Raw genomic sequence first — 21,169 nt, 5'->3', positions numbered from 1 at the left:
TCAGTGTCGATGCAGCACGTCTCTCATTCCTCGTCGCTCTGGGCCGCAGTGCTGCCACCATTCGGTTCCCTGGAGCTGCTCGAAATTAACTTGATCCGCGTTCCGCTGGGCTGTGGTGTGCCGCCGCTTCCTGAGGGGGCTACCGAGCTCTCGTTGCCTCCCTCTTCAAGCTCTTGAAGCTCGGCATGCGCTGCCATTTCTTCTTGATACTTGGTGTTGAAGAATTCCTAAAACGGGTCAGAAATGTGTTCACAATCAATCCTCTCATAGCACAATCACTCACCTCCATGATCTTAGCATCCTGGTACAGGATGCTTCCATCCTCGTTGTAGGTTTGGCAGTTGCGGATCATCAGCTCAATGTCCTTTCGCATCGCGCTCAGGCACGTGTATTCCTCCTTCTTAATCCGTGTCTGGATCTGGTTCATGCAGATGGGATTCTGGATGATGACGTAGTAGTCGGCGTAGTCACGCTTGGGGGGCAGCTTGACAAAGGGTCCGATGATGAGGCGCTTTCCAGGATCCGACTCGTCATCCTCTGGTGGTTCAATGTCATCCACTTCCAGGGTCATCAGAGCCTCATACAGAGTTCGAAGACTCTTCTGCAGCACCTCGCGTTGATGAGGAGGAATACGCGACTCGAGGCTGACCTTGCTGGGGCGACCTTGTGGTCCGCGTCGCTTCTTAGCCGGTGGCTCCTCTCCGTCCTCAGCCTTGCGCTTCTCATTCTTGCTGCCAGGCTTGCGTCCTCGCTTCTTTGGAGTCTCGATTTCTTCCGTGCTGGCGCGACTGGCTGCAGGTGACCCGCCCATCGAGTTGCCTATGGCCTGCCTCTTTAGCTTGTTGACTTCTCGCTTGTCCTTGCGAGCCTGTTTACGGGCCGCCGCCGCCTCGGGAGAGTCCTCGTCGTCATCCACTGCCATGAGCCACTGCTCTTCCGTGAGACCATCATCGTATCGAACCTTGGTGCGCTCACGAGCTCCACGGCCAAGGACAACCTCTTCCGTCTCCTCCGAGATGGGGTTGCCTTCGTTGAGGTAGATGTCAGGCAACTCATCCTCGCCCATGAGTCGGGGTTTGCCACCTGGCTTGCCATAAGGCGAGATCTTCTGTCGCTCCTCATCCATCTTCTGGAAAAGGGCCATCTCGGCGTCACTGCGAGCTAGCATCATGTTGAGCTCCTCGTCTTCCATCTCATCTTGTTCACCAGACTCGGCCATGTCGGCAGTTTCCAGAAGTGTTCGAAGCATTGCATCACGATCTGTTTCCGACGACTTATTATCAAAACGACCGGCTTGAATGACCTTGCCATCCATATCCAACTTGAATCGCGCTCGCTCCAGAATCTTCTCTTCCACCGAGTTCGAGCTGATAAGTCGGAGAATACGGACTTCGTTCTTCTGACCAATACGATGCGCACGATCCTGAGCCTGCAAATCCTGGTGAGGGTTCCAATCGGAGTCATAGATGATGACGGTATCGGCGGTTTGCAAGTTGAGACCGAGACCACCAGCACGGGTCGAGAGCAAGAACATGAAGTACTTGGAGTCGGGCTGGTTGAACTCTCGGAGCAAGTCAGAACGCTCATCCGACTTTGTTGTACCGTCCAGTCGGAGATACTCGACTCGCTTGTAACGCAGGTAGTCCTCCATGATGTCCATAATCGCAGTCATCTGGAAGAACATCAGGACTCGATGTCCGGTTGCCTGATACTTGGGCAGAATCCGGTCAAGCAATTCGAACTTGCCCGCAGTTCGCCACAGCAGATCGTTACTGATGCTCAAAGGGTTCATGACGTTCTCGACAACATCAAACACAAACGGATGGTTGCAAAGCTTTCGAAGTTGCATAATCATGTTGCTCAGACCACGAGCACCAGTCTTGCCGCCCTTGCCATCGCTGACAACGAGCTTGTTGTGTGTAACCATCTGCTTGTACAGCTTGGACTGAAGAGCAGAGAACTTGCACTTGATGACCTTTTCCGTCTTGTCCGGAAGATCCTTCTCGACATCCTTCTTCAAACGGCGGAGCAAGAAGGGACGCAGGACCTTGTGCAGACGACGAATGACGAGAATTTGCTCTTCTTCCGTAAGCTCCATCTTATCTTGGCCACCGGTGTTGGCGAAGGGGGTATTGAACCAATCGTCGAAGGTCTTGGAAGACTTGAAGATGTTGGGCAGAACAAAGTTGAGCATAGCCCACAACTCGGCCAGGTTGTTTTGCAGCGGGGTACCAGTGAGAATGAGTCGGAAGCGGGTGTGGTAGTATTGTTGGATGGTGGCGCTCAACTTGGAGTTGGAGTTCTTCATTCGGTGACCTTCGTCGATGATCATGTGGAACCACTTGATCTTGCTGAGAACGGGTCGATCCTTGATGATGTACTCGTAGGTTGTTAGGAGGACCTGGAACTTGCCTTGGCGGATCTTATCCTGCTGCTGTTTGCGAGCGTTGGGGGGGCCCTTGTAGACAATGCGGCTCACAGAAGGCGCCCATCGCTCAAACTCCAGGTTCCAGTTGGTGAGGGTACTGAGGGGAACGATGACCAGATAGGGTCCGGGCTGCTGCTTTCGCTCGATGAGGTAGGTAATCAGACTGATGGTCTGAATCGTCTTTCCGAGACCCATTTCATCAGCCAGGATACCGTTGAGGTTGTTGTTGTACAGAGAAATCATCCACTGAAGACCCTTGACCTGGTACTCCTTGAGCTTTCCACCAACGAGAATGTTGGCCTGCTCAGTAACCTCCTCCCGAATACGATGTGCCACAGCATAGTAGTCGATCTTCTTGTTGCTCTCTCCTTCCTCATCGTAGTCGCTCTCCTCCTCCATGGCTGGCTCGATTTCGTCACCGTAACGCTCAGCAGCCTGGCGCTGTTGGGCCTTAACCGACGACGCCAGCTGGTTGAGGAAGCCATCGGTCTGCCTGAGCAAGTGAGTGATACGAGTATCCTTGGCTTGATCAAGCAGCTTGAGGTATGCCTCTTCATCATCGGCCTTGAGAGCCTGCAGACGTTGCTTCGCGTTCCTCTCAATGCGCTTCTGCTCTTCCTTCTCAATGTTGAAGTGCTGCTGGTACATGAGACGTGCCAGCTTGTGCGACTTGGTGCGCTGGGAGGCAGCGGACTCTGTGACTTCTTGTTGGTGGCTGAAGATGGCACGGAGGAAGTCGCTGTGCTTCTTCTTCTCCCGATTCTCGCGGGCGTCGCGTTGCTGCTTCTCGAGCTTCTCGGTGATGCGAGCCTCACGAACATTCTGCTTCTTCATGCGACGGTAGTTGGACCTGTTGGTAGTCATGGCAAGGTTGTCATAATGCATCATCTGACGACCAATCTTGTCCCGGAGTGCCCGTTGCTTAGCGTACAGCGCAATGCTCTTCATCTCAATAATTGCCTTGCGCTTCAGAGTATCATCGGCCTCCAGGTTCTCTTTGGACGAATCCCAATGAGCCAGGTCTCCGGGCAGGTTCTTCAACTCGGCATATCGTTGTCTCATCCTATTTGAGACGACGACTTCCCGTTCATATCTCAGGTGGTCGAAGTCAATCCCGGTGGGGAAGACGCCCGGAATAAACCATCGGTTCTTGCGTTGCGAATGATCAAAGTATTTGATAGAGGAGCGGATCATGCTAGTGCCGTAGGGAGACTTAACCGTTTTGAAGGTGTGCGCCTTGGGAGCCTGCGAGCTCTCGTCTTGTGTGTCGGGCTCAGGGCCATCTTGCGAAGCCTTGCCGGCGTCGGGGCCAGCCTGGCTAGGCTTGACGGGCTGTGCCCCCTGAGGAGCATCGGCAACGGCAGCCTGTCTGCGCTGACGCTGGTTGAAAATGGCTTGTTGCAGCTGTGCAGAAACACCGGCGTTCTTTCCGAGGAGCTTGAACGCGTGGATCTGTTGCCTCAAGAGGCCGAGCTGCTGCTGAGTGAAGTGGTTCGGAGTCGACGCAGTTGATGGAGAGGTACCTGCGGAGGCTGGTGTCGAGGTATTCTGAGTCGGCATCGCCGATGCGCTGAGCGCGTTGGAAGGAGGTTGCGTGGCTTGGGGAGTGGCCTGCTGAGGACGGACAGGTTGGACACCATTGGTAGATACACCATTGGTCGCGTTTTGCATCTGCTGTTGCTGTTGCTGCTGTTGTAATTGGAGCTGCTGTTGCTGTTGCAAATACTGTTGCTGGCTGCGGCGCATGTGCTGCTGTTGTTGAAAGTTAATCAAGAACTGCGATGCCTTGATGAATTCGGGGTCACTCTGGGAGACGCCCTGGTCTTTCATCTGCTTCAGTTTCTATCAAAGACGCGTCAGTATGGGCAGTACTAAATCAAGGTTCCGCGCCAGTATGAATTGACACATAACAGGCGCGTCAATAGAAGCTCATACCCTGAAAACCTCTTCAGCCTGCTGCTTGGTCATGCCAGCGGGCATAGGCGCGCCGGGGTGCTGGACCGCCGGAGGAGCTTGCACCGACGCCATGGTGGTGAAGTGGTCGGGGAACGCGATGCCCTTGGATAGTATAAAGAGTAAATATCTCGATGTAGTGACGGCTACCTATGTTGCATGTCGTGCGAGGTATTCGCGGCCGGTGGTCGTCGCGCAAGCCGCCTAGCGTATCGGGGGTTGTCGCGAAAAGGAAAAAACGTCTTGTTCAAGAAAGTAGGAGCGAAAACGAGCGCGTCGAGGTCGGAACGGAAAGGCAATGGGTGGGAAAAAAGTTGTCAGGATGGTCGAGGTGAGAGCGACACGTCGTGGAGGGCGCGTGGGACAGCCTTGGCGTGGACCGCGGCCTCAGAGCAAGTAGGAGCGCGGCGAGAGTCACGAGAAAGGACACTCGAGGCTTCAAGAAAGGTCGAGGACTGAAAGGAAAAGTGTGTGATGTGGCGACGGGGCGCGTTTGGGGCCGGTGCCGGGGATCGGGGCGGCGTGCAAATCGCGTGCAACACGGATTTGGCGACTTCTCGAGATGGGAGCCGATGGTTTGAGAGGGCCCTGGCGATTTTTTGGATGCGCGCACTCGCCGGTTGATGATGGGGGAGTAGTGAAGACACAGCTGGACAAGATGCGGCGTGATGGTTGGTGCGGTATTGAGGCGGCTGGGCACAGTATTTTTCAGCACGGCCCCCTGCAAGAGGGGACCGCAAGCATGCAGGCTCCAATGGGGCCTGAGGCACCCAGTATTTGTGTATTAGATAAGCAATAGGGTGCTTCTGGTTGGCTAGTTGGTTGACTATCATTACAAGCACGTGACATCCCCAAGCACCCTCGCGCTGCTGTCAGGATGTATTCTCCATGGTCGATGTTCTGAAGCACAAAAGATATCGAGCAGGTGTCCGTTTGGAAGCGAGATCGTCGCCCTCATTCTCACAAACACTGTGGCTTCGAGCTCCACAAACGGGCGGGTGGAAAACCAATCCTGCCTGGCCTTGGTTGCAGATTCCTGGAGTGGCTGCGCCCCGGTGCTGTTACGGAATGGCTCAAGGCATGTTACATGGAGCCTAGAAAAGAAACTTCTTTGGTCTGGACTGTCCGTTTGCTGGACTCTTGTCCCGACGGCAAGGAATTGGTCAGGATGCATCAGCGCCCTCACCTCTTGAGCCTCTTCTTGTCAGGGCCCGCTTCCTCCTCGTCACTCAACTCGGCGTACTGAGTCTCAGGCTGCGTCTTACTCCAGGCCTTGGTGAACATGGGATCACTCTTGGCCTTGTCAGCGTACTTCAACAAAGCTTCTCGTGGATCCTCGTGCAGCATGCGCGCAAGTGGGATATTCTCCGCGACATGCTTCTCGTCCGGCTGGTTCTTCTGGAAAGGCGTCTGCTGAGGAATATGCGGTCGTCGTGGATCCTTCGATCGGCCTGATGCGGTAACTCCAGATTTCCTTGATCCTCCCATGGCACCCGGTGTCACAATAGAATCGCCGGATATGCCAAGGGACTGGTCCATCGTCAATTCAGGGTTGTCGTCGATATGGCGCTTCTTCGGGGCTCGCGACATGACATCTACTGCTCCTCGAGTCGACATCTGGGGGTTGTACAAGACGTGTGTCTCGGCATTAGCTGAACCTGTGATGATCTGGTTAATCTTGGGATGCCAATCCACTGTGATGAGGGGCGATCCGGGCGTTATGGGAGTGACATGTTCCGCGCGCAGATTGCCCGGGTTCAGAATATGGAGATGGCCTGTGGCCGAGCCTGTAATGATGCTTGTCGAGTTCGGCGCGTATTTGATATTGCTCGTCGGGTAGTGATCCGAAGTCGAGGGGTGCGAAACCGTGACGAGAGGTTTGGTAAATTTGCGAGTATCCCAGAGCTTGATCAAGTCGTCGCCACCTCGCGTAACCACCATGCGACCATCCGAGGAAATATCGATGCCGCTGGTCCATGTCTGGGGCTTGTGGGCATCGCGAATCTCCCCTGCCGGTCGCGAGAAAGGACTGTTGCCGCTGTACATGACGAGTGAGCCATCGAGAGCCGCCGCGACGAGAATGTTGTTGCCTCCCTGTGCTGGAGTTCCCCATGCGACCGCGGTCATCTTGGTACGGCCAGCAGAACCTGCGGCCTTGGACTTGAAAACGACGACATCCCTCTGCTTGCGCTTGTTGTTGATGTCCCAGATTCTGAGCGTGCTATCCGTACCAGCAGTGACGCAAAGGTTCTTGTCAGTGGGATGCCACGTCCCTGTTGAAATCTCGGAAATGTGACCCTTGGTGTTGTTCATGTCACGAAGATACATATCTCCCTTGACAAACTCTGTGATAATGTCGCCGTCTCGAGACATAATCTTGGCCTGTGGGTGCGCGGAAACGCAGAGGAAAACACCTCCAGCGAGAGGGTTGAACTCAATATGGTGGATTGGGTGGGATTCGGAGCTCGCTGCTGACGCCTTCGTCTCGTAGGGATCAACGGTTCGAAATGCTCGCAATGTGGTCGGGGTCATGGAAGCAAAATCATGAAGCTTAATAAAGCAATCTGTCGAAGCGGTCGCTAAACGTCCTCCCGCAGGATCCAGGGAAACAGTGGTTACTGCGCGGTCGTGGGTCTTGAGTACGAGTTCGTGAGATACGGGAAATTCATCTTCGTCGTCAGAATCGTCCGAGTCATCGCTATCGTCGTCGTCGTCGTCGCTCGAATCCTGCTTCTTCCTGGGTTCCTGGCTCTTCTTGCCCTGTCCACCGCTGGCCTCGGGCGCGCTGATGGGCACCGTTCTGCGACTCCGATCGATCTGGGCTGCGATATCGGCTTCCTTCGACTTCTTGCCAAATGACGTGGGCAGGAAAGCCCTCATGGGATCGTCCTCGGCCAGATCAGGCACCTCGACCTCGAAATCATCGTCGGAACTCATGGCGGGTAGCTCGATTGCCAGACGCCAAAGAGGGTAGGGGAAAAGAGGAGGAGAGAGGTTACGTGGGGGGGCGAGGGAGGGTGGGCGAGATTTAACAAGTGGCAGGCAGGCGGGTGGTGGCCTTGTCAAGCGGCTTTGCCAGGCGACGCTGCAGTGGTTGGGTTGGGCTTTGCTTTGCTTTGCATTGGGAAAATGTCTTTCGTCCACCGCCCCGATTATTTTAGGCGTTTGCGGGGGTGAGATGGTAGGGATGGGTTATCATCTCATCAACTGCCGATTCTGAATCACACGCTCGAAAACTCTGCGAGACCACTGGTTTCCATGTGACGGCTTTCTTTTGCTCTATGTAACCTATCGATTCACTATCCTGGGCGTCGTACCTTTGATACGAGTCCTGAAACTCAAGTCTGGCCTCCCTTTGATCTCTGGTGATGTTTGCAATCTTGAGTTGTTCACCAGACCGCCAGGTGGAGTCCCTTCTCTTGGTCCGGTTTCCATTGACATGCCACGACGCCACGTAGATGGTGTCACTCTGAGGATTCTTCCGGCTAGACCTGGAGCACACCGTAACTTACATGGCTAAGTCTGTACGCTAAGCTGGGGTTTGGATTTCCCAAGCTTCGTGACCTTGGTTTGCCTCACGAGTTCAACTTGATCGACAATGTGGAACACTTTTCTCGTTTTTATTTATGCCTCAAGATTCTCGACGACTGCTGCTAGGAACGTTTGAGGGACATAAGTTAGGTTTCAGATCCCTGGTTGGGTAGCGGCGGAGGGTGGAAGTTGGTCATTCACCGGGCAGGTTCAGAATACGGCAACCCGCGTGAATCACCCCCAGCCACACAAGCTCGACAGAAACTCAATAATCATCTACAGCGATATTTGACTAATAATTCTCACAATATAACCATGAAAAACCACAGTTTCCTCCATTTTATCCCCTATTACTTTAACTGATCTGTCTCGGTCTCGAGTTGAAATAAAGCTCCCTGATTGGCCACTCACCGATGCCGGCTCCGTAGCTGGGCGTTCACCGAGAACCCGTCACTCTTGACGCGAGTGAAACTTCTAGGCAGTTTCTTCTTCACCATCACGTCAAAATGCCACCAGATCCAATTCTAGACGAGGACGAGCAATATGCTTCCTCCGAAGACTCCGACTTCGCCCCAGATGCCGCGCCCGACCAGGCTTCCGACCATTCTGGCTCCGAAGACGGTGACGACAGACCAAAACGACCTGCAAATACCCAAGAGGCCGACGAGGCGGGCTATGATAACTCGGGCGACGAGGCCATCATAAAAAGAGGAGAGAAGCGACGCAAAAGGACAAAAGGGAAGGGGGCCCACGGCGACGAAGATGAAGGGGGAGAAGGTGGCTTGATCAAGACTCGAAGGCAGCGGGCGGCAGAGTAAGGTGCTTTTCAGAGGTCAGAAGGCAGGATTTGCTAACATTGGCACAGGAAAGAAGAGCGCAAATATGCTACGAACAACGAACCCGTCACCGTCGATGTCGATGCCCTCTGGGCGCAGATGATTTCTGGAACCTCTACTGCTAAGAGCAAGGCCGATAGCTCGAATGCGGACACGAAAGACGCAGAGAAACAGGGCGAAGATGGTCAACCAACAGCCGATTCTTCCGCCGCCGATGATCCTTCAACCATGATACGGATCAAGCGCACATATAACTTTGCCGGTCGGGTACACACTGAGGAGAAGCTCGTCCCGCGCGACTCGGCCGAAGCCAAGCTGTATCTCGCATCGCAAGACCCCGAGGCGCCCACGGATAGCTCAGCAAAGCAAGCCCCGAGAAAGGCCTTTCGATCAGCTTTCGAGCCCCGAATTGATATTCTACCTCAGCGAGCAGATCTCAACCTCGGCATGGCCGCACGAATCAAGGCAGGCAAGGAAGCCCAGGCCAAGAAGCTCAACGTGGTGGAAAAGAGTCGCATGGACTGGGCCGGCTACGTGGACAAGGAGGGCATCAAGGACGAGCTCGAGCTGGCGGGCAAGTCGAAGGACTCGTACATGGCCAGAGAAGACTTTTTGGCCAAGAGCGAGGCTCGGAGAGACGAGGAGTCAAGAAGGGCAAGATTGGCTGGGAAAGCCTAAGTTTTTGTTCAGCATTACTGGCGTTGGGGATAATGATACCATGGGTCATGTCATGTACAGTAAGGAAGGATGGCTGAACTTCAGGTCTAAGCTTCCCGAGAAAAGCACATATGTATAATAGACTTTCTTTACGCAATTAGGATATGAATGTATCAAGCCAAATTGACTTGGTCTCTGTATAACTCCTGGGAGTGGCTGTCTTGATGTTATCGTATCTATGGTGGGGCAGCCTTGCAAGGCTGAGAAACACCACCCAAAAATTTCCATGTCACACCGTCCAGCCTCTTCTTTCACCAATCCACAACCACCAGATCTTGCCCAGCATGGCCGTTCTAGGCAAGCGCAAAGCTCGCTCCGAGCCCTCGATCTCCAAGGAAGACGCCGCTGCCATTTTCCGCCGGCATTTCGAAGCACAATTCGCTCCCCTCCCTGGCGCAGATGTCGAGTCCAAGTCAAAAGCCACGAAGCGCGACGACGATGAGGATGCAACCAGCGTAGATAGCGATGAGGAGGATGACGAAGAGGAAGGATCCGAAGACGGCGATGAATGGGGCGGTCTCTCGGATGATGAACAAAGTGAGGAGGAAGAGGAAGAGGGTGAGTCTCGCAAAAGCAGTCATGGCGACAGATGGCTAACATCAAGCAGAAGTTCCAACAATAGAGGTCGTAGACCACTCAGGCGCACAACCACCCAAGCCGACAACAATGTCAAAACGAGAGCTAAAGGCATTTATGGTAATTATTCAGCCTCCTTGTCTATTCAGTCCTCTCATCTAACACATCTACCCAGTCATCACGTCCCCCAGACCAAACTTCTCGCAAAGCCGAACCGTCGACAGCGCCCGCAGCCTCCTCATCTACACTCCCCGAAGATGCCCCCTCTCTCCTAGCCCAAGATCTCGAACTCCGCCGACTCCTCGCTGAATCTCATCTCCTCGCCCCGGCCATCAATGGTGCAGGACATGCTGTTGCGGCCAAGGCCTTCGACGCCGGTCGCACCCGCAACAAGGCGACCGATCTGCGCATCCAGGCCCTGGGTTCCAAGATTTCCATCCACAAGCAGGAGAAAATGCCCATGAACATGCGCAAAGGTATCGTTGCAGCGGCGGGTGCACGTGAGGCAAAGCGCAGGAGAGAAGCCAAAGAGAACGGAGTCATCCTCGAGCGTGAGACAGGCAAGAAAGGGCGCCGGGAGAGGAAAAGGGACTTTGGTGTGGACCGTCCTGGTGTGGGTAGGCTCAAGGGAGCCGAGTTGCGACTCAGTGACAGAGACATCAGGGGTATTGAAGGGAGCAGAGATGCATTTGGCAGAAGGGGAAGAAGGTAGACAAGGGCCGGGTCATCTTAACATCACAGGCTTCAGGCGCAGGATTATAGAGTCAAATTGCACAAACATAGTTCTCTCTCTAATGTGCTGTACATTCGACCATGTCTGGTCAAGAACACATGTTCTCAAGTCTGATGTCGAGACATTTTGTCTCTCTCAAGAAAGGATGGCAACCATATATATACAGGTTGCGTCCTCTTCACATCCCGTCTCAATGCAACACTGTTCTCCTTCATATCGCTCAATGCCCTCAGACAGGAGCTTTTCCCTCAGGCCATCCGAGCGTAAATCTATCAGGTTCTCATCTTTTAACCTCCGGATGAGCGCTTTGAACCGAAAATAAAATGAGAATAAATGAAATGTAAAGACAAAGGAAAGTCCAGCGTAGGACGAAAGAATACCCATTGCAAATTCGACCCATGAGTAAAGCCATAAGTCCCTTGTAGTCATAACCCAGGTGCAAATGAAATGACAAATTCGTACGTCAGTCAACCGTTACATCATACCGCTAGCATTGATAGCTGCCGGCTGGCTGATGGTCATGGGCATGCTAAGAGTTTCAAGGCTGTTGAACGGTTGTGTGGGTGCCATGGTTGTGGGTGCAGCTGTGTTGCTCGATGGTGGGGTCGAGCGGTTGGCAACAGCGTTGAGAGAGCCGGTAACGTAGGCACTATCAGAGTGTGGCGAAGCCTCCTCCAGTGAACCGAGGTGGTCCTCGCCAGAGAAGTCCTCATCCTCCTCACCAGAAAGGTTGAGAGGACCTTCGGTGCCGTCTTCCCGACCGTGAGTGCGCTTATGTCTAAAGGGGGTGTTAGTCTGGGTAGCCAAGTGGGATCTAAGAGCAAGGGAACATACTGTGCCAGGTTGTCCGATCGAGAGAATGCCTTGCTGCAGTGAGGGCAGATATAGGGCCTCTCCTGAGTGTGAGTGCGCACATGTCTAGTTTATTAATTAGAATGGCTTCGATAATACAGGACAGCAATGCCTACCGCTTAAGATGCTCTAGGCGCTTGAAGAGACGGCCGCATGTGGGGATGGGGCAGGAGTGAGACTTCTGAGGGTAGGGTCCGACCTCCATGACGGTGGCGGAACGAGCGCGACGGACAACACCACCGCTAGGGGCGGGGACAGATCTTCGCTGCTCACTCATAGAGCCTTCGCTGGGAAGCTCCTCACTGGCCAGCTGGGGGAACTCTTGCTGGTGCATTCCCATGGGGTTAGCCACGGGGCTGCCTTCAACAGTGGACAGGGGGGTGCCGTGTCGGGACATGTCCCTGTGGTGCTGGCTGTTGACCGAGACTGCTGAGGCACTGTAGGAAAGACCAGGGGGGGAGTTGTCCGCCGACTCATCGCCCTCGGCGACGGGTCCAACGGAGGCGGAAACAGACCGGCGAAGCTCAGAGGGTCTGTGTGTGTGGGTGGCTGCTGGGGCCGAAGCAGCCGGGGTAGGAATTGCCGACATAGTTGGGGGGATGGATGAACGCCGTCTTCTCTGCTTATATGTCGGCGAACCTTCGATCACAGAGTAGACGTTGTTTGTACCATAGGGACGGGAGAACTGAGGTCCAGCCAGGTTTGAAGGAGGCAGCTGGACCATACCGTTGAGGCCACCCATGCCGGCCATGTGGTCAGGGATGGCAGAGTACAAGCCGGTCTCCTCGTTGGCGATGTACGCAGGCTCAGCGGAGATGCCCAGCGCCTGCTGGGGAGGCGTGATGGGCTCGAAGGAGATCCCTCGGTTGCTGTAGTCTTCGTATTGAGAGGAGACAAAGGAAGGGGCTGGCGAGTACTCAAGGCCATAAGCGGGCATGGAAGCGTGTCGCTGGTGACCTTGCGAGATGGGGACACCGTTTTGGTTGTACTGGACACGGGTGAAATCAGGTTCCCTCTTGACGGGGATGGGCTGGGTCATCGGATTGGCGACCGCCATCGTCCCATATGGTACCATTGCGTCCATCCCCTCCGCCAAAGGGGGCATGGATTGGGGCATCATTGTCGGGGGAGGCATCGAGTCCATCGTCCTCATCACTGGGGACGTGGACTGAGCCTGAGAAAAAGAAGCTTGTTGGGCGCTGAAGGAAGATGAGTTCGCTTGCTGGGCCTTGGTCAGCTGCTCATAGAGCGACTGAGACGAGTCGTATTGGAACGAGAGTGCGGGCTCGCTGACGGCGACAGTGGTGGCTTCCTGACCCATCTTCTCGCGCTTCAAGTCGCGCTCCAGCGCGTCAAGGAAGAGGCGATCATGTGGCACGCTGTACCAGTAGAAGACCTTTTGCTTCTTTTGGGTTCGGATGCAGTTGTTCTTGTAGAGGAAGTCAAGGAAGGCGCTCTTGGGCTCTTCCAGAGAGGCATCGGTTCCTGACTTGAGGTTTCGGAGGTCAGAAAAGATGCCTTCCTCGAACTTCTTGGAATTCTTCACGGGGCGGCCAAAAGCCTGGAATCGAAAAGACAAGCATCGCACAATGTCGGTGCCGGAGATGTGAAACAGGTTGTTCCTGCGCGCACAGTTAGTCACCCGACCGAAGCGCCCGGATTCTCAGCCACCTACCAGAGAACACAGGACACATATTCGCCTGTTGGCAAAAGAAATCGGCGAATGTACTGGTCGGGCTGCCAATCGACGGGAGCGGAGATGAGGAAGTATTTCACTGAGTACAGAGTCAGCTCGTGTGACTGAGGCAATTTAGTAGTAGCCAGACTCACGGTTGTCAACCTGCTGCAGCGCGACCTGAGCATCATGAGGCAGAGCTTGCTGAGCCTCAGTACTCAACATGAACGTCTCAGGCTTCTGAGGAGCCATGGCTGAATGTTGTGAATACATCCTGTGCTGTCTTGGAAGAGATGTCTGGGATGACGTGACCGGGCGGCCAGTCGTGTTGTTGGCGCTCAAAGGCCCGGGAAGGCTGTCGAAGCGATTCGGTGCAGTTCAATTGGATCGCAAGTTGAGAAGCTGTTGTCGACAAGCAAGATATGGTGAGATGAGTGTGTCGATTGATGGGCGATTGTGGAAGGAGATGGTCTGGCGCAGCCTAGATCCGAGTGGAAATAAAGATGATTGAGATGATGCGTCTTGACCAAAATTCGAGACCAGCCCGGAATAATGGAACCGCTGCGCAATGCGATTCAAGACCCAGCTACTACGTCTAGCGAACGAAGCTGGGAGGCGTCGAGGGAGCAACCGTCAAGGCGTTTGGGCGATGGTGGGGGATCGAAGCCGTTGTTTCGCGCGAAACGAGGGATCGAAGCCGGATTAAAGCTGTAAGCGAACAGGAGAAACAAGAAATGAATAAAAAGGATCAACAGAGCCGAGGAGCAATGTTCATCAAAGCGAGCAGCGACCTCGTGATGGTGTAAGAGAAACGAAGGACGGCTGACGGCGAGGAGTCGCGTTGAAGATGAACCTGGAGCGTCGAGGGGGGGAAGGAGGCTTCTGTTGAAAGGGAAGAGAAACAATAAGTCTGAGGGCGACTCCGGAATGGGGCCGCGGAGGATGTGGAGCGAGGGGGGGGAGGAAGGGAGAGAAAAAATGAAGAGAAAACAAAACGACAGAGAGAAGAGATTTCAGAGAGGAAATCCGAACGGGCGGGCGAGGATACACGGGGGTTTAATGAGTTGTTGGTGGTGGGAGCGTCGCGCGCGGACGGGAGCAGGTAATAGAGGGCGAGAGGGAGACTGGACTGGGAGTGGGAGTGGGAGCGAGAGGATAAGGCAAGGTACCTTTAGTGCAAGCCCAGGCGCACCTGCCCGGGTGGGTTGGGATTGGGTAGGCTGGACTGGGCTGGATGGATGGATTGGATTACTACCACCTCGAGCACGCGCCAAAGGGCGAACGACGGAGGTTGCGAGCGAGGGCGGGAACAGATGAGCAGCCACATACCACGCACGGTGCTTTTTAGGGGAGTGAGGTGGGATGGAGGGTGGAGGGGGAGGTACCGCAAGTACCGCTCAGTTTGCCAGGTGGAGGAGGGCTTGGTCGTCAGCAGCGGGAGCGGCGGGCCTGAGCCAGAGCAGTCCCCATCGTGCCAATGAGGGATACCTGGCTGGGGCGTATCGTCTGTCCGGGGCATAACAAAGCACAGTGCGAACTCGGACAGTCCTCTTTTGTTCTCCTCCACCTCCACCATGGAGGCCAGGCCGCGCCCGCCAACTTGGATCATCGCGCTTGCTTGCTGCCATGCCATGCCGCGCCTCTCCACCCACCACTAGATTTCCATCGAGAGCTGCTTGCTATAGCCCTCCCTCCCATGTCATTAATTCAGTCCCTCCCTCTCGTCCGCACTTATACCGCTAGCATTGATCTCCTCTTTGTCCAAATGATAGAGCCCCTGGTCATGCAAAAACTGGGCCGCCTTGCTTTTGGCCAGGGAGGGTAATGCCCATGGCATGGCATGGCCGACAACAACAAAACACCAGCGAGCTAGGTACAGTGCCGGCGCCATACAGTACGACGCCATGAGCTTGTTGTTTCTTTGGGGCCGTCGACAAGAGGCTCGTGCCCCAACGCGTCTGGCTCTAATGTCATCCTTTTTGTGCCTCCAGTAGTGCCTCTGCACAAATTCCCATGCCCGGAGACCACGACCTGGGCTTGGGAATCGGCGCTGGGGCGCGTGGGCCGGTGGAGGCACCCGAGTGTTTAATATCGCCGGTATGTCGGTAGGCGGAAGGCGTCGAGGCAAATCTTGGGTGGCTTCTTCGCTGATGACCGAGCACACAAACCAGGATAGCACAGAAACAAGACTTCCCCGGCGGCACAAGATGGATCAATCGAGGTGGATGTCAACAACACCAAACCAGGGGGTTCGTCATTGGCTCCCCTTATTACCAGGTACGACATTGAGAAAGCTGGTGCCACACCCCTGCTTCAACAACCCACACTCCCTTTTGTGTCGGACGAGACTGACTGAATGGGTTTGGGGCCGACGGGGTCGGCAAGGATGGCGGAAACAAATCCAGAGTTGCATCTGCTGTCTAGCAACTTGGGGCTGCCATTTTCTTTGCTGTTGATCGATGTCTCTCAGTCATTACAACGATGGAGACAGTCGGGGGGATGAGGACTGACAGAGCAGATTCCAAAATGACAAAGCTTGTTGTCTGAAACCTGAACCAGAAGTGGTTCATGGGCTGGCCGCATCGTGCCGCCTGTCTCAGCCCAATAATTGGATCCAGAGACCACTCTGAAGCCTAGCTCCAAGATTCTCAGGGCCAATCTAGGCCAATCTCCAGGCCGCTGCATATTGTCCAAACGCCGGGGCCAGTAGGAGCTGGTAAAGGGCAGTGTGTGCAAAATAAGGTAGGCGGCGCATGGCCATCTAATCGACGGGAAGAGATCCCATATTGCCCAGCATCGAACAACACAACTCCTCTTCTGAACACCGCGCAACCCGCCGTGAGTGCTCAAGCTGGCTCAAGGAAACATACCCACTTGTCAATACATCGGCTTCTCAACCGGCCACTTCTCGCATCGACCGTGCCAAAGATTAAGACTGGGGGAGTGGAGTATACGAGATTGGCAAACCAATGCTAGTCTGCAAGAACGAAGCCATCGGACTTGTTAGCGTCGTCGGCCAATCCTGGACGCCGTCTTCTCTCATCAGATCAAAGAGGTCAAAGTTTCCCACAGATACCAACAAGACAAGGTGGCTTTTACCGGACCACGAGCTCGCAATCTTGACGCATTTCCAGCTGGTCAGGCTCGGAATCAACAACATGCCGCGAAATGCGGGTTGAAGATCAAGGTTACAGCTAAGAGCTGGGGGCTACCGGACCTCGCGTGGCCTCCCCCAACGTTACGGTGTCTCTACCGTCGCTGGGCAACTCCACTACGGATGTTGCTCTTGTCTTATTACAACATGAGCAGTCCGTATTAGTATGGTGACAACGCAAGCAATAGAAGTCGGGTTAAGCTGCCCCTTGAGAGAAGTCGCGTCGGTCGAGAAAAGGGGGATAAGCAATGTCTCTGGATCTCGCAGACCATGTATGCGGGTGTTTGATTACCTAGCACAAGCTCAAATTATCTCTCGGTTGAGGTGAGGTCCAGGCGGAGATGGAGGAGGGTCTGTTCTCCCTGCGGCACGAGCATAACTAACTGATGAAGCATCTGGTTCAAGTCTGACATGCTCAGAGATGAATCAGTCAGCCATTGCGACTGCATATGCACGACATAAAGGGTTTATTCACAAAGGCTTGTGCGAACGACGAAGCATTGACTCTTGTTCGGCTGCGCTAGCTGGGTTATACAAGAATCCATGTGGAGAAAATCGAGCAACGGCCAGCCAGGTGTGGGTGTCTTGGAAGTGACTCTGCTCCCACGTTTCTTCCAGACATTGCCAGATAAACGGCTCTTCAGATCATGTCCCAGAGAGTCGCGACTCAGTCGGTAAAGGGACTTCCCAACTCGGATGCCCGACGTAAGTCGACATGGGGCATCATGGAGGTAATCAGGCCATGGACAAGCCACTAGCCGGGCTAGAAGGTGGTAAACGCATTCTAAAGCCGACCAGCGGGGAGATGCACCCATGGATGAGAGACCAGGGCAACCCAGGCTTGACAAACAATCCCCCACGGTGTTTGGCGATCCCTCGGAGCGTAGTTTCCACCGTGTGTGCCGTGCCGTACGTACTATCTCTCTGTCTATTCTACGGACGCGTTGACGATGACAGCCCAGCCTTTGAAATTACCTTGGGCCAGCAACAGAAGGACACGTCTCGATGCCGACTTTTGATTTGGTCCCCATGATGGCTGATGTGGCGGGTGAGCCAGTTGTTGAAGGTGCTTCGCTGCAGGACAGGGATGGGCTTTGAAGATTCCTCCATCAAAAGGCCGACAGAAACAGGATGACTGGCACACGCATCCCTGCGGGAGGCTGTGTCGACACGGGGGAAGGGGTCCCTCATCAAGATGAAACGCGCCCGCAGGACTGCATCAGAAACCTCGTGCTCGTTTCGACGCTGGTGCGCTAACAATGCTGGGCTTCTGAAACCCTCACACCCTTTCAGGCTCCCGGTTCCCAGCACCCAGCAGCAATTCACTGGATATCCTGGGTTCTGCCAGCCCAGTGAGTGGTTGGGCTGCTCGGCTCTGTCGACATGATGTCGAATCACGCATCGCAGGCTTCCTAGGCATGGCATCGATTGGATGGGAGGTGATGGTTTTGTGGACCAGTACCTTGGATGCACACCAGCCGGTCAAGGGTTGGGAAATGTCCAGACGTGGATTTCCCTCCCTCTGCTGGAAAGACGACGACAAGTCATGGATGACTCTGACTCTGTGAGCAAGCCACTCAAATCCAATCCATGCCAGCCAGATACACGAGAAGGATTTGACAAAACATATCCGTAATACTGTGGCGTTGGTTGCAAGACAATGGGAGATCACAGCACACTCGATCAAGTTGCAGATGAGAGCATGGCACACGGTGGGAGAAAAGCCAATAACGGCCTGCCGGCATCCAAGGGAGACAGCCGTTGGCGTCATCACATGCTGGTTATTGGAACCTTTTTTTTCCTCTGGGGCCTGCAGCAATGTGGTGGGACAATGAATGAGTGAATGGCGAGAGTCGATATCCTGCAGTGTGCAGTTTGCTGACCACATCCTTTCACTCCCCCGCTTCTTGGCCAGCCTCGTTGACTCGAACTTCTCACAATATCACATCCGCCAAAAGAAGCTCACGATCCAGGAACCAGATTTCCTGGTCGGCGGCAAAAGGGAGCCAGAGACAAACGGGATGGGTTTGCATGTGGTCAGGGCATGGTAGCATCGGCTGCGACACCATCTGCATTGCCCCTGAGCAATTTTAAAATTGCACTTGGGAAGATGGAAGCGACCCGACGACTCGACTCGCACGTGAGAGAGGCATGATTCGCGCCGTTGCGGGCCGGGTGGGTTTGTGTGTCTCTGTGAGGGTTTGTCACTGCATCTGTCAAGCTGCCTAGACAGAGAGAGTCGCTGCTGGAGACACGCACGACTCGGTTCCAACGTTGGTCGAAGCCCTAGCCTGGGTTCAAGTCCGGCCCACGCCGTTGAACTTTTGGATCGGCATCTCTGGTCTTGTCTCATCTGACACAGCTCAGATCTGGCTGGCGTCTAGCCCACCAATGCCACCTCCAGCGGTGACAGCAACTGGGCCTCGCCCTCATCCTCGTCCTCTCTGCCTGAATTCCTATTCCCCATCTGCTCCAGAGAGAAAGAAAAGAACCTTGTCAACGGGCCGCCACAACGCTTCAACGCTGGCGTTTCAGAAGCTGGTGTGTGCCCAAATTTAGGTTGAGCATCTTGAGACATCCAATCACATTCCTGAAGAGCTTCCCTGTCGGCGATACGCAGCGTTTCTGTAGCGAGGGGCCCCTCCTAGGCCCGCAAAAGTGGCCCAGTTTGAGCCGTGTCTCGGGCTGCTGATTGGTTGCCTCAGGTTCCCACACCAACTCTCATCTTCATGCCTTCTCACCTTGGCTCTCGCTCACTCTCCAACCTCTTGCCATCCCATCCCATCCCATCCCATCATCAAATCAACCTGAGCCAGAAATAGCATCCCGTCACGACAGCCATGACCAAGGTGTAAGCGGTCGCCGATCGGGCTGTGTTTCCGGCGGTGGATCGCTTCTCACCAGGGTTGCTTTGCCTTGCCTTGCTTTGCTCACCGCGGAATCACATCGTCATGGATTGAGTGAGAGAGTGATCATGTTGATGAGAGATGGATATCAACTACACCCCTCTCACACACACGCAGCGCTAACTGGCGACTTTGGTCAGGGGGCTCCAGAAAGGGCCCGAATATCACCCATCTACTCCAGACCGAGCTCGAGCTTATACCGGGCTGGCGCTTGACTCGCTGCGGGAGGAGCCAGAGACAGCTCGCTAGCATGTCCATTGCTTGCTAGACTGGGTCCCGTGAGGCTGGGGATGAACCGCTACGGAACTGTGACAACCCGGCGCTCTGGCCGAGGTCAGTTCTAGGTTTCTTGCAGTTGCTGCTGCTGCTGCCCCAGCCCGAGGTTTTTTGCCCATCTAGCGCCGGATCTTGGCTGGATTATCTCAACGGTAGAACAGACTAACAACCTGAAACAGGCCAAGCACGAGCCCGAGATCGAAACAACGGCATTGTCCTTGGCCGTCGTTACCACCACTACCGTTACGCTCTGCCACTACTGCAGGTACTCACCAAAGGGAAAGAAGTTTCTTTTCCTGCGAGGGAGTGGCTGGTGAACTCGTCAGTTTTTGCTAGAGTTTTCGTCACAACTCTCCCTCTTGTCGGAATCTCTCGGGCCAACACATTCAGCTGTTGTCCTCTCCTGATATCCAGCACTGAAGTCGGTTACAGCCGGTCCGACAGATAATCACATCTTGCTCGGGGCCTGTCCCATTCATGTCATGCAGAGGCCGAAACCGCGAGATAACCCCCTGCTCCCAGCTCCCAGGAGCTGAAACGTCCAAGACCCAGCCACAGGTTCTTCCAGAAGATCTTGAAGCAAGCACTTTACTCAACCGGCTATCAAACCTCTCGCCTCCAGGTTTGTTTCTGGGGTATCAGGGGGTTACGATCCGGTTGACATTCCGCTCGACCTTGCAGATACGACCCGTCGATGGCGCAGCAAGGCACGGTGCCTTCCAGTTCTCCCCTTCCCTTCTCTTGACTCGTGCCTCGGCGGCCAGGTGAGCCCTGATTGTGGGTTGTGAGGGTCTCCTCCTCACGCAGTTGAGCCTAGTGGCGAGTGACGGGGCGCTCTCGACTTGCAGATGCTCCCTTGACGTTGAGCTAGTGAGGCCAGCAAGGTCTGGATAGCTCCGCCGGCTTGGCTATTCCTGTCCCCGAGCGCCCTTTTCAGGAGCCTGTTCTCCCAAAATGGAGTCTTTTGATATCTGGGTGCAACCTCGCTCAAGCGAACGAGATATCTCAAACACGATGCTATGACTCTGGTGTTTGATCGCCACCTGTCTCCGTGCCGAGATCTAGCAGTTCCAGGTCTAGATGCCGGTCTCCGGGACAGGTGCGTCGTCGGAGGGGCGACAAGAGGGCATCGTGACCGTTGACCAGGACCCTTCTCGGCACGCCTTCGCCATCTTGTTTTTCAGCGCCACTCTATCGTGATCTAGCTCGACCACCCCCACCGCAACTGCATTGTCAAGCGTCCGGGAGTCCTTCTCGATCCAAGGACGGATCCGAGCCTGGACCGCACGTTCCATTGAGACCCCCTTATTGTGAAACAGGTCAACTTGCAGAGCTTCCTCAAACAAGCATCCCCGGCGCCGTGGCATAAGACTTGCCAGCGGTAAACCCACAACCCTGCTTGCCCCGACTGGCTGCCTGCCCGATGGCGGCAGGTCCGTCACACATCGCCTCGTTGCTGGACTGGGTCGCCACTTGGAGGAGTGTCAAGAGAGGGGGGCGGGGGTGGGATGGACTCGAAGGCCAGCGAGCTT

General features: G+C 54.8%; 5 protein-coding genes across 5 annotated transcripts; 2 read left to right on the top strand and 3 right to left on the bottom strand.

Moving 5' to 3' along the window:
• Positions 1-23: 23 nt before the first annotated feature.
• NCS57_00619600 (uncharacterized protein) lies at positions 24-4,456 on the bottom strand (the record flags this gene model as incomplete). Its single annotated transcript, XM_053056090.1, has 3 exons — positions 24-227; positions 284-4,270; positions 4,364-4,456. The coding sequence occupies 3 exons, from the start codon at positions 4,454-4,456 to the stop codon at positions 24-26; spliced, it is 4,284 nt and encodes a 1,427-aa protein (XP_052915045.1).
• Positions 4,457-5,563: 1,107 nt separating this feature from the next.
• NCS57_00619500 (uncharacterized protein) lies at positions 5,564-7,447 on the bottom strand (the record flags this gene model as incomplete). Its single annotated transcript, XM_053056089.1, has 1 exon — positions 5,564-7,447. The coding sequence occupies exon 1, from the start codon at positions 7,316-7,318 to the stop codon at positions 5,564-5,566; it is 1,755 nt and encodes a 584-aa protein (XP_052915044.1). The 5' UTR covers positions 7,319-7,447.
• A 971-nt stretch (positions 7,448-8,418) lies between these two features.
• On the top strand, positions 8,419-9,426 carry NCS57_00619400 (SWR1-complex protein 5; the record flags this gene model as incomplete). The annotated part of the gene is made up of 2 exons (XM_053056088.1): positions 8,419-8,726; positions 8,778-9,426. 2 exons carry the CDS (start codon positions 8,419-8,421, stop codon positions 9,424-9,426), a joined length of 957 nt encoding a protein of 318 aa, XP_052915043.1.
• A 323-nt stretch (positions 9,427-9,749) lies between these two features.
• NCS57_00619300 (uncharacterized protein) lies at positions 9,750-10,753 on the top strand (the record flags this gene model as incomplete). The annotated part of the gene is made up of 3 exons (XM_053056087.1): positions 9,750-10,023; positions 10,073-10,161; positions 10,217-10,753. 3 exons carry the CDS (start codon positions 9,750-9,752, stop codon positions 10,751-10,753), a joined length of 900 nt encoding a protein of 299 aa, XP_052915042.1.
• Positions 10,754-11,248: 495 nt separating this feature from the next.
• NCS57_00619200 (Transcription factor steA) lies at positions 11,249-13,574 on the bottom strand (the record flags this gene model as incomplete). The annotated part of the gene is made up of 5 exons (XM_053056086.1): positions 11,249-11,552; positions 11,609-11,692; positions 11,743-13,248; positions 13,302-13,401; positions 13,457-13,574. The coding sequence occupies 5 exons, from the start codon at positions 13,572-13,574 to the stop codon at positions 11,249-11,251; spliced, it is 2,112 nt and encodes a 703-aa protein (XP_052915041.1).
• Between the last annotated feature and the right edge of the window lie 7,595 nt (positions 13,575-21,169).

This window comes from Fusarium keratoplasticum, chromosome 4 (genome assembly GCF_025433545.1).
Source record: "Fusarium keratoplasticum isolate Fu6.1 chromosome 4, whole genome shotgun sequence".
NCBI lineage: Eukaryota > Fungi > Ascomycota > Sordariomycetes > Hypocreales > Nectriaceae > Fusarium > Fusarium keratoplasticum.
This window is presented reverse-complemented; position numbering and strand designations above follow the sequence as displayed.